General features: G+C 41.3%; 1 protein-coding gene across 1 annotated transcript in view; it reads left to right on the top strand.

Annotated features, from left to right (window-relative positions):
• Positions 1 to 12,669, top strand: part of Smpx (small muscle protein X-linked) — a 50,517-nt gene that overhangs the window by 18,884 nt on the left and 18,964 nt on the right. Inside the window, exon 4 of the mRNA XM_005358812.2 lies at positions 4,694 to 4,844. Within this exon, the coding sequence (XP_005358869.1) occupies positions 4,694 to 4,828 (135 nt within the window). The 3' untranslated portion in view covers positions 4,829 to 4,844. The remainder of the gene's footprint in view (positions 1 to 4,693; positions 4,845 to 12,669) is intronic.

Below are 12,669 nucleotides of genomic sequence, written 5' to 3'. Positions count from 1 at the left end.
TATGGCTTTTATATCGGGCCCACTGCCTCAAACTTTCCTAAAATGATATGCATTTTCCTGATCATGATCTTACCTCCTTGGCTTTAGCCTCTGATCAGAGATTTTTTTTTTGGTGAGTAAGAAGGGGGAGTATTTGAATAGGATTACCAAATTTTGAAATTTCAGCTACTAATTCTGTCTGGAACTTGGGTCAAGTGCATGAGTTTGTGTTAGTCAAACAGGGTCTCCTCCATCCCTCAGAGGGTTGCTGTCAGGAATGAATGAGTGAAAGAATGGACACAGTATAATCTGGGAGGTAACTGATGAATGCACAGCTCCTTAGAAATCTCCCCGGTTATCCAATGTTAATGAAAGACTCCAGAGCTCCTGTTCTGCTTTTAAGAGAGAGAGGCATGGGGAGTTTAAAGGGATGGCCATGGCACTCTCCCTCGCCTCCATTAGTTTGCTATTGGACATTTTTTCTTCCTCACCTTCCTTTTAAGCTCTCTGTCACTATGACAACAAATAGTCAGAAAGTAGCTTGGTCCTTTTCTCCGTGAAACTGGCTGATACCACAGCTGTGCCGGGCTCAGCTATTCTCTTCCATCAGTGGAGCGGGCAGCGTTGGGTTCTTCCCTGCTCAACACGAGCCTCTCAGTTAGGACGCTAGGGAAGCACTTGTCTATCAGTCTGTTCTTGTCCCTAATTTGATGGTTTGGACACATTGTATAAAACTACCAAGGGCCTATATTATTTTGTTTGTAACAGTATGCTTTCTAAGCACTCATGTGTTCAAATGGCAGGTTGATATTCCTCCCAGGGTAGAGAGAAGGAGATATTCACAGAGATCCTGAGACTGTAGAGGTGGTCTATGCATTGTGCCACTCCTCCATCTTGGGGTTCAACGGGTAGAGCAGAGAGCTAAGGCTATTCCTTATCCAATACAAGCAGGGACTTTTAGGGCTTGTGGGGCTTGAGGGAAGAAGTGACATCATGGCTCAAATTCTGACTTGGGCCTCTGAATAATTTTCCCAGAGAAACGTCACAAGGGTATTTGGGTATTTTGTCGTAGCTACAAGGTGCATTAAATAGGATTTCTGTGGGTTGGCTTGAGGCCCCAGCTACCTTCAGTGGCATTATAATGAGTGAGGAACTTGAATGTGAATTCACAATTCCTCCCATATCCACATTTATTAGTGTAATCTGTATTTGCAAACTAAGAATTGCTCACAGAGACTGAAGATTTGTTGCTGAGCTCCATGCTAACAGAATTATAGTAGAATGTGTGATTTGTAGCATACCATCAGCAACCAGAACAGCTCACCTCCATCCTAGCCAGTTAGAACCCCAGGTAAGCTCAGAAGGTATTTGGATCTTGACATCCTCTAAGAAGTGCACAAAGGGTTGCATCCCATCAAAAACAGACCCGGAGTCATTGGCTCTCTGATAAGGTCTGTGACCGCTGGCTGTCTCTTGTGTACCTGTGGCTTCTGACCAGCCCTTTGCCTTGCCTACAAACATGGATTGCACCTTCTATACCTGGCTTGGTAGACATAAGCATGCACGGGGTCCCATGGGTCTTCTATCCAAATCCTTTTGCACAAGAAAACCAGTTGCTTGTTTGAAGTAATCCGAGGGTTCTGGTGAGCTGCTTTTAAGTCTCCCATTCACTCTTTAACTCAAATATCATTATCCTCATTATGTTACACATTGGGACTTTCTTTTCAATATTTCCTTTTCATCTTGTCCCTTCCCAAGATCCAAACATATTATTTAATTCTAGTCTCATCACTTACGAGTTCTGAGGCTTTGAGCAATGTTTTATTTTCCATACCTCAGTCTCAGTGGTGAGGTAGGGATAAAAGCAAATGTGTAGGGTTGGTGTGAGAATTAAATAATTTAGCACATGCACTTAGAACAGCTAGTAGTGTTTGCTGATAGCAGTGAGTTTTTAGTTTTGAACTTGAATGAGTAAGTCAAGCTCTATAGCGTTAGTAAGAGCCTTGGGAAAAACTCAGGAGGGTATCTGGTAGTAAAGAATGGCAGGGATGGGGTAACCTGGAAAGGCTTCTCCATGCTGCAGCATTTGGCAACTCCTCTGTGATCCTCAAGGCAGACACTTCCCTTCACAGAACTCTCACCGAAGTGGGGGATGTCGCTGGGGTTGGTAAGGTTTCCCTCATACTCTCTTTGGCTGTTTGGAAGAATCAATAGCCTCTAGCTGTCTGCTGGCTTGAGATATCTGGGAAAAGGGCTATCTTTCATTATTCAAGTAGAAGCCTCTTTATTCATGCTCTAGTTTACTGTAATTCTTATAATAAATTCACAGAAGTAGAGGAATATGATTTCCATTATGTTTTTAAAGGTGGTAGAACTTCAATATAAAAATGCGTCCTGAACAATATCATACTATCACATTCTTAATCATGACAATTTCCTTTATATGCCACCTCACTAAATCAAATGTCAAGCCTTATCTTAATAAAAAATGGAAAAAAAATCCAGTCCATTGAGGTCTTAATAATGTAAGGAAGATGCCTAGCATTAAATATTCCTTTATTAATCTGTGTAAGTTCACCTTATAAATCCGCCCCAGACACATAAGCGTAGATATTGGCTGTATGTGTTAAATGTGCCAGCAGTGGAGAGGACTTACCTAGGAACTTAGCAGAAGGATCTGGAAACATTTTTCTCTTTGCGCTTCTTTAAGATCTACCCACCTCCAACCGTAGGAGCATTTCTCAGTGCTGAAGCATTTTTCATTTCACTGCTACACATATTAAAGAAGAAGAAGCAACACTTTATAGCCTTGTTAAAAATCCCTTCCCGAAAGCCCAGCAAAGAACAGTCTGGAATACCTGGTTCTTCAAGTGGGTGTTTTACAGTTTTAATGACCTTTTGTGTATCAACACTTGTAAGTGATGGATGTGTTTGTGTGGAGAACGGAAACCAGGCTTACGGCTCTGTGCCTGGACCTACGGAAACATTATCTCCCAGGGATTTGCAACAGATACATCCTCATCGAGTTACTTTATCATTTCGTGGGGGTGACATATTAGCTGTTTAATCAGCACTGTACCAACTGCACAGAAAATAACTACAGGAAGTCCCGTTAGTCCTTACAAGAGGAATAACACCTCACTCTTTTATGCCTACTCATCCTCCCCAATAAACAATTTAAAAACATATCTATAAGGGACACATCCGCCTAGTGATTTGTCAGAGTTCGGGGAAGTTTGGACATTCTTCCTCTAGGTGCTAACCCATTCGAGAAGGAGACACAGGCAGGCACTAGACCTGGACTAACAGTATTAGCTTTAACACTGTCTCCATGGGAGGCAAATACGCAGTTTCTTATCCTTGACATGCATGCCTGCAGTGTGTGTGTGTGTGCGTGCACACACACACACACAATTGGTTTACCCAATTCTTGGTTGAGCAGATGGAGCTATGGACTGTTCTTCACGGGAAACTATATTAGTTGGAGTCCTCTAACAAACAGACATTTAAGGTACAAAGTGTTTATTAGGGGAAACACTTGTACAGGAGAGTTGCTGAGGCCTAGATGCAGGGGAAGAAGACAGAAGGGCTTGGTGGGAGAAATACAGACCTCAGTGTGACTCGAAGCCCAGCTCTCCCGCCTAAATTTCTCCTGGGTGGAGTTCCTGTCTGCCAGGTATGCCATCACTTTAGGAATGCTGCTGTACTCAATCATTTGTTGCCAGCAGATCTGGTAAATGTGACCTCTGCATGGTGATGGATGGATTTTACTGACAAGGAGTTAGGGCAGTCACTCAGTTACCCCTGAAGTAATCTGATCCAAGAGATGATACCTTGGCTGTTAGGGTGATCAAATGTTCTCCAATATCTTCCTTTCAGGCAAGTAGGAAGAACAGGCTTAGCATGCAGTTTTCTTCTCTTGTAACTAGATGGAGCTACACACAGTAGCTGATCGCAATGCTTTATGGTCCTTTTCTGTATGTGCTAGGTGCACACACATAGAGGTGTAGGTTGATTATGGGATAAACCAGTTAAATACAAAGCATCAAGTATACATTCGAGCCTCTGTCCTCAGGTACTCGAGGAGCCACACACAAAAAGAAAAAGCTGTATGTCCCTCCCTAGAACTGAGATTCCTTTGATGATATGAAATTGAAACTATTCAAAGCAGCAGGCAAAGGTTGGCCTCTGGCCTTCCCTCCCATATTCAGAGATGTTTTCTTTCCTTCTGAGCTTGTTTCCTAAAGGAACCATAGGACAAAAGGATGACAGGCACCATACTCTGAGCAAACTTTTGCAGACTCCTGGACTCATTGGGGCTAGCTGTACACTGACTTTTTACAGATTTCTGCCATCAGGTGTCTGAGGATGGTATGATACTAAATCAGAGTCGCTTTTAGAATATGCTTTCGTGAGAAGCTCAGCCCCTTCTAACTGTTGGCAGTGTTTATTAGTTACCAGACACTCAACTATTGCTTAATGTGTCCTAAGACATATGGAAAGGACTTTCCCCCTTACATTATTTTACAGTTCTGTACAAATTGCAGGGAATTTTGTTGAAACTCTAAGGCTGTCCGAATAATAGGTACAGGAGAAAGTCCCCATGCTAGAATCACACTCTGACGTTTTCTTTTGATATTTGTTTTCCTGCTCTATGCCATGAGCCAGAGAGATGAAATATCCTGGATTTTGGTTTCTTTCCTTTTTTTTTCAGGGGGTTCCTCCCACTTCTGAGGAAGAGAAGAAGCCAATTCCTGGAGCAAAGAAACTCCCAGGACCTGCTGTCAATCTATCGGAGATCCAGAATATTAAAAGTGAACTGAAATATGTCCCCAAAACGGAACAGTAGTTCAAAGGGGGAAAAGGTGAGTGGAAAACTAGTCTCTTTATCTGAAAATGACCATTATCAAGAGGAGGAAGCTCCACCAGGAGCGTTCAATGGAGACAGCATTTTGTGTATGGTTTGCAGGGAAAGCCACGCCTTCGGGTTTGTCTTATTCCATTACTACTTGGAGAACTAGTGGGGCTGTTTGCCCATTGGTCCCTTTCTGACCATTCTTCTAGTTAGGGGAGGTTGAAGTTAGGTGAGGGCAGGTCGTGGCACATGTATTTCCCTATTATATACCATAAAGAACAATGAACTAGGGCTGGAGAGATGGCTCAGTGGTTAAGAGTGCCTGCTCTTAACCTGCTCTTCCAAAGGTCCTGAGTTCAATTCCCAGCAACCACATGGTGGCTCACAACCATCTGTAATGAGATCTGGTGCCCTCTTCTGGCCTGCAGGCATACACGCAGACAGAATATTGTATACGTAATAAAAAAAAGAACAAAGAACTATTGCTTTGGCAAGAGGATCTGACAAACAAGTAGCTGTGCAGATTTGGAAGTGAGAGGAGGCAACACTGTGCATTCGGGCCTCAAAAAAAGAAAGAAAAAAGAAAGAAAGACAGACAGACAGGCAGACAGAAAAGAAAGAAAGAAAAGAAAAGAAATCACCAGAATATGTGTGAGGAGGCAGACCAAGAAGCCCTGGGTCAGACGTAAAAAGAGTAGGTTCAAAGCTGTGCAGGCTGTTCCAACAAGGCACTTAAAATACTTATTTTCATTTTAATTGTTCAGTAATGATCCCCTTGTAAGAACACAACCAACTGTCTGTCTGCAGATCTGGTTCCTATTAACTGGAATAGAAAATTCTGCCAACAGATGGGTTCACCAAGTCATGGCTCTTTCTCCTAGGAGATGCTAGGAGCAAACCTGTCCTTTACCAGCAGTATTAAACACCGGACATGACCTTCTCCATCCCTTAAACACAAGTCTGGAGGGAATCTGCATGGCAACATGCAATAGGCATTCTGTCTCATTGGCTGTCCAGTCATTCATTTATCCATCACTTTAATCAAGACTTATGGATCACAGTAATATTTGTCACTTGCCATTATGTAAAGAACATTATATCCACTCCCCCCCCCAAGACAGGGTCTTAATTCAAAGCTGAAGCTGGGCTGTAACTCTCTGCAACCTAGGCTAGCCTCAAACTCATGGCAATCCTCCTACCTCAGCCTCTCTAGTGCTGGAATTAGAGGCATGGGCCACTATGCTTGGCTCCTATGTTTCTTATAAGCTTCATAATACTGAATTATCACCTTCAATTTTTTTTTGAGGCAGGGTTTCTCTGTGTAACAGCCCTCATTGTCTTGGAATTAGCTCTTGTATGCCAGGCTGGCCTCAAACTCAGAAAGATCCACCTATCTGCCTCCAGAGTGCTGGGATTAAAGGCGTGCACCACCACTGCCCGGCTGACCTTCATTCCGCCCTGCTGACCTTCATTCTTGGAGTGAGTCCTAGGGAAACTGATTCTGCCAGTTATCTACTTGTCAGACTGCTTCAAGTCCCACATCTCACCACACCATACATATTGATTGCACACAGTCTCCTCGTACTGGAGTTGAATATTGACTTTCTAGATCGCACTAACAGGATGTTTGTGAGGCAGTCCATTGGGTTGTCCTGATGTCATTTATGGCATACTTACATAGACCTCCTCCAGATATTTTCAAACTAGTTTGGTTGAAAAGATTTCCTAGAGAAGAGAGGAGTTGGCCACCCACCCTCCCTTCACCCCCTCCTCTCCTCTCCTCTTTTTTAAAATTAAGACAGATTCTCACTATATTGCTTTGGTTGGCCTCAAACTTACTATCCTCACGCCTCATCGTATCAAGTGCTGGGATAGGAGAAATGTATCATGATGCTCATCTTAGAATCTGTTTTGAGTTAAAGTAAAATGACAACATGTAGTGTCTTAGCCCCATTATAAAACGGAAGAAAGGGGTGAGAATGAAACAAATTATATTTCATGGCCACAGTATAAAGCTCAGGGACCTGGACGGGGACAAAGCTACCTGAGTGGGAATTAATCTGGCAGATAACTGCATCAACTTGCTAGTTATAAAATAGTAGAATCAACTAATGGCTGAGTGTCATGCTCAATTCTGTTTGAGTTGCCAAACTGACATGAAATCTTCAAATAGGTTTTTGAGCAAACTATAGAATTTCTTGCTGAGAAAGACCAGAGAAGGGATATGAACTTTTTGTAATATTTCCTATTATTATATCCAACCAAAATTGTTTAAGCACATGAATCTCTCTCTCTCTCTCTCTCTCTCTCTCTCTCTCTCTCTCTCTCTCTCTCTCTCTCTCTGTGTTATGTGCATATTTGTGTAAGTTAGGAACAAACAGTTCCTTTTAGGTAGTACTGCAAAAACTTTTAGAACAGAGCAAAACAAGACTCTACAAGTTGTCTATAATAGCCCTTATTTTCCCAGTGGTAAAAGAGCTCTCTGCTAACAAAACACCAGAGAGGAACAATGGAAATATTAAGGTGGCAACACTACAGCAATTACAAGAAGAGAAATGATTTAGAGGGCTAAAACCTAAGAATTCTACAATTACACAAAGGAACAAGAGAGCAGCAATTGAAAACCTTGGCACTGATGAAACTCTAGAGAGAAAACATTATTCTGAGATCAAAGGCATTCTGCTACTCAGTGTGGCCACAGGCTTTGTGGCTGGTAGACTTCACACATTATTATACATATTAAGCTAGGGACTCTGGGAAATTTTTGTCCTTTATTTTATTTTATTATTATTATTATTTTTTTTCCAAGACAGGGTTTTTCTGTGTAGCTTTGGAACCTGTTCTGGAACTAGCTCTTGTAGATCAGGCTGGCCTCGAACTCACAGAGATCTGCCTGTCTCTGCCTCCCAAGTGCTGGGATTAAACGCATACTCCAGCATTGCCTGGGTGTGGCTTGTCATTTTTAAATCAATGCATATATGTTTATTTATGATGTTTGATGTGCTAATCACCATATCCTTAAATGCTTATACTTTTTGTGCTGGGAGACTTCACATTCTTGCTCTGTATACCATATTTAATAGACTGTTGAGAAAGTGTCGCCATTCATCTATGCTGAAGCATGCCAGAACCCATTATTCTCATATAACTGAGCTTAGTTATCTATTATACAACCCTTCTCTAGTCCACCTTCCTCCTACTCTCCCTAATCTCTGGCAACCATTACTCAATGATCAAGTTCTATGAAACAAATATTTTTAGCTTCCACATAAGAGTAAGAACCATGTGTCTTTGCTTGTAAAACACTTAACATAAAGTTCTCGATCTCCATCCATATTGCTTTCAATCACATAGATTTTCACTTTTTTATGGCCAAATACTATTCTACTGTGTCTATATTTCACGTTTTCTTTGTATATCCATCCATCACTTACACACATCATTTCATTTTAAAAATGTAACCTAGGGGCTGGAGAGATGGCTCAGTAGTTAAGAGCACCTGCTCCTCCTGCCTAGGATCTTGGTGCTCCCAGCACCTACACAGCAGCTCACAGTGGTCTGCAACTCCAGTTCCAGGGGTGGGTCTCTTCTGCCCTCTTCCTTGGGCATGTGTATGGTTCACATATGTACACGCAGGGAAAACATTTATAAAATAAAAATAAATGCTTTTAGAACTGAAGACTTTTTGTAATTGTTAGTAATTCACTTCATGGATTTTAGTAATGTATGAAAGTAATAATTTGCAGAATTAATCCCATTTGTAATTACCAACTAAGAAAGACACTTTCAGTTTTACTAATGCAAACATATGTATATTTGCAGGGTTTTTTGAGAAGGGTTTCTCTGTAGCTTTGGAGCCTGTCCTGGAACTAGCTCTTGTAGAACAGGCTGGTCTCGAACTCACAGAGATCCACCTGCCTCTGCCTCCAGAGTGCTGGGATTATAGGAGCGTACCACCATTGCCAGACTGCAAATATATTTACTATATACATATGTAACAAAATATACAAAATCAAAGAAAATTTAATTTTCAGCAACTTGTTGGCTTTAGTTTTCAAAGTGCATTTATATCTAGACAAGACATATTTGCTAACCAGTCATCCAGAGATATGTCATCTCCCGAAAAGGAGAACATAAGGTACTCATTACTCTTAAATGTTAAACATTCTGCCTCGCTGTCACTCCTGTTTATTCAAGTGCTAATTGTGAGAGTGTTGACAGGAGGGTAAATGGATGGACCCACAAGCTTGATAAGAAGTACACTTAGCACTTAACAACAGACCCCCAAAATGCATGAAGCTGAAGCTGACAGAATTGAGCTGAGCAACAGACATTTAATAAACTTAATAACTGGGGACTTAAATTCCCCATGTGCATTAATAGGTGGGTATGGTGACTCACGTCCATCATCCCAGCACTAAGGAAGCCGAGGAAGGGAGATTGCCATGAATTCAAAGCCATTGTGGACTACACAGTGAGCTCCAGGGCAGCTTCAGAGTAAAACCCTGCCTCAAAGAAATCCCACTTTTAGTAAAAGAGTAACAGGAAATAGAAGATGTGAGCAGCAAAGGAAATCAACTAGACTTTATAGGCACACCTAGAGCACTGTACTGAACAAGAGTGTGTATCCTTCTAGAGTACACAAGGAACATTGTCTACCATGTACTTTTGGTTGAACATAGAACTAGTCTTAATAAATGAATAAGGATTGAAGTCATACATGATGGATCAAATTATTTAAAATTATGACTCAATAACAGAGTCAAGTTTAGAAAGTCACAAATTTGTGGAACTCCAAAACATATTTCAAAATAACTAATGAATCAACCAAAATATCACAAAAGAAATTAGAACCCCTTTTAGATTAAAGGAAAAAATCTGTAACTTACTGAAAAGTCTGGGATGCAGCGAAATCAGAGTTTACAGAGAGATCTTCCATGTAGACACTGTTAAAAACGAGGGTCTTACATCAACAACCAAATCAATAATATCTCTGTATTTGGAAAATGTGATTAATATTAATTTGTGAATGGAAACAACCCTGTCAAATGCAAAAAATAATAGGCTTTAAAATCTATATAGACCCTAAAACAAAGCCTGGTGGCTCATGCCTATAATATCAACACTTGGGAGACTGTGAGACTGGAGAATTATTGTGATCTTCTCCAGGTCACCTTGGGCTAAAGAGTGCAAGTTTGCCTTAAAACCCAGAACAAGCAACCAAATTTTATATGTAAAAAACCATCCCCCAAGAACCTACAGAAATAATAGAATCTGGGGAGTAAAAGGTAATTGCACCAAACAATGGCCCCTCTTAGTATGATACTTGGATCTCTTTCCTCTCGCTCTCTACTTGTAAATAGGGATTAGTTTATAGCCAAGTTGCTAACAATATGGTCATAAAGATGTGGTCTTGTTTCCTTCCACCTTTGCAAGGTTGAGTTAAATGCCTCTTTTGTTAATTTTATAATGACTGGAAAACAGTATACCCTGTATGTGGTAGCTTTGAAGCATAGGGGCTGCTTCTAGAAAAGAATATGTATGAGCTAGGCAATGACTCATGCAGCAAGAACGGGTTCTTTCAGGCTCTTTTTCCTGACATGCCATCATTCATTGCATTTCGAGTTTTGCATATTGCTTTTCCCACCATACAGTTTATCATAAGAGTGATTGTTTTCATGTTGCTTTGCAGCCTCCAGGACTAACATGATTCATTTTTCATAGTCTGACTTATCATGATTTCAGAACCTAGTCCCTCTGCCAGAAAACAGGGGACTGATTTATTGATTTATGTCGAACTGTATGTTAAAAAAAAAAGGAAAACAAAACCTAAAAGCTTCCCCTAATGTCGTCTCTGTAGTTTGCTGGGCATTTTTCTTTTTTGTCCTCAATTTTGATGTGTTCTCGGCTTTGACCCAATTACATAGGCTCTATTCTCTCTCTAAAGGAAATGGTTGGAGAAGGATTTTTTTTTTTAACTCTTTAGTGAAGCTGCGTCTCTTTTGATTTGTAATTCTCCTTTTGCTACTCTGCACTTGGAGAAAGGGAGTTTCCTCAGTGGTCCTGAACCACATCAGAGTTTCGTTCATTTGTTTTGTTGTCTCACAAAACTTTTGTGTTAGGACCTGTCTACAACCTGCATAAAAACTGTTGGCTCAGGACCAGATTCTGCAGATCTGTGTAAGCTGACATATATCTTTTCCTGGGCCCAAGGGCAATCATGACGGGCATGTGTTTTGCTTTCAGTTCTGTAGAATGCTTGTCTCCGTCCTAAGTTGTGGTTTACAACCTAGGATACAGGAGTGGTGTGTGTGTGTGTGTGTGTGTGTGTGTGTGTGTGTGTGTGTGTGGTGTGGTCCTTTAGGGGTCATTTGGTAATATCTGGACACACTGATGTGCAGGGTGGGGAGGAAGACAAGGATGTTGTTAAACATCCCATAATGTCCAGAACAGTCCCTACAACAAAGAATTATCCAGCCTCAAATGTCAGTAGTGCTAGTAAAGAATAAACCCAATTTTCTACTTGTGAAATTAATGTCTCATCTCGCAAACTTCCCTTTCTAAGCAGCCTATCCAATGCATTTTATAAAAATTAAGATGACAATAAAAAAGAGTATAGTATAGGAATTAACTACTTAATATGTATAGTTTTAAACATAATTAGATTTGTAGAAATAAGACACTCAGATACACTTTTTTTTACCCATCAGTAAGTTAGATATTTATAATTGTATATACCTACCTGGGTTATAGTATTTATCTCAGCAGTTCTCCAAACTTTTAAAAATCAATGTTAAGTATTAGTAACAAATATCTGTGCCAATAGCACCATTATGGTTTCCTCATCACCAGGAGCAGCCCCATTTATTATATGCTTGGGAATGGCCGATGAAGCATCCTGTGTTTTACATATATCTTTTATTTACCTCTTTTCTTGACTGCGAGGGATGGCCAGTTTGTTTATGCAGAGTCAAAGCTAAGGTTACTCAGTTATACTAGAGTCACCCAGCTTGTAAGTCGCTCCAGCATCTGCTGTACTCTCCACCCGGTCCTTTGAATCATGGTCACCTGCTGCATTCTGGGAAAAAGCATCCTTCTAGTCAGCTATAGTTCTTTCGAATATTTTACAATGCCAGCTCTGAGTGAAACAAGCAAAGGCTACGAGACATCAGAAACTGCTCCCTCCCACCAAGAGGGTACTGAGTCACAAGTCTCATGCTAGCTTGTTTGTTTCTTTGCTTGTCTGTTTACCCATTCATTCATTCAATCCGTCAGCAACGCAGTAACCTTAAAGGATTCCCTGGGCTCAGAGACCATCGGGTACTGCGGGTCAGAGCATGTAGCCCGGTTTACCGGTTAATAGGTGAAAAATTGCGTGACAACACAGAGAATTTGCTCTCCCTTAAAGGTCTTGGGAGAAGGACATGTAATGTTAATGCCTATAAAACATGAGAGAAAGCAGGAAAGAAAGAGACTGGAAGGTAAAGAAAGCAAGGAAGGGAAGTGCAGGGGGAGGAGAAGAGACAGAGTAGTATAAAATTGTGACCACAGGGACATGGTGTGGTCCCTGACTAGGTTCAACACAGCTGCAGAGGAGAAAATCCTGACCTCTGCTGTTGCTGCCTTTACTCCCAGTATAAGCAAGGCCTTGTCAGGCGGGCCGTGTTGTTCTCAACTGTAGCTGTCTTCCAGCCATGAAGCCTTTTCTCTCATCCCCTCTCACGCTGTGTGCAGCCCACGCAGAAAACTAGGAAAGTGAATTTTGGGCTGTCTAATCAGCCTTGGCTGCATCGTGACAACGTGGCTCGCTGCTCGTTTCCACTCCCCGCACATGC

The sequence above is a fragment of the Microtus ochrogaster genome, chromosome X (assembly GCF_000317375.1).
Source record: "Microtus ochrogaster isolate Prairie Vole_2 chromosome X, MicOch1.0, whole genome shotgun sequence".
Taxonomy (NCBI): domain Eukaryota; kingdom Metazoa; phylum Chordata; class Mammalia; order Rodentia; family Cricetidae; genus Microtus; species Microtus ochrogaster.
This window is presented reverse-complemented; position numbering and strand designations above follow the sequence as displayed.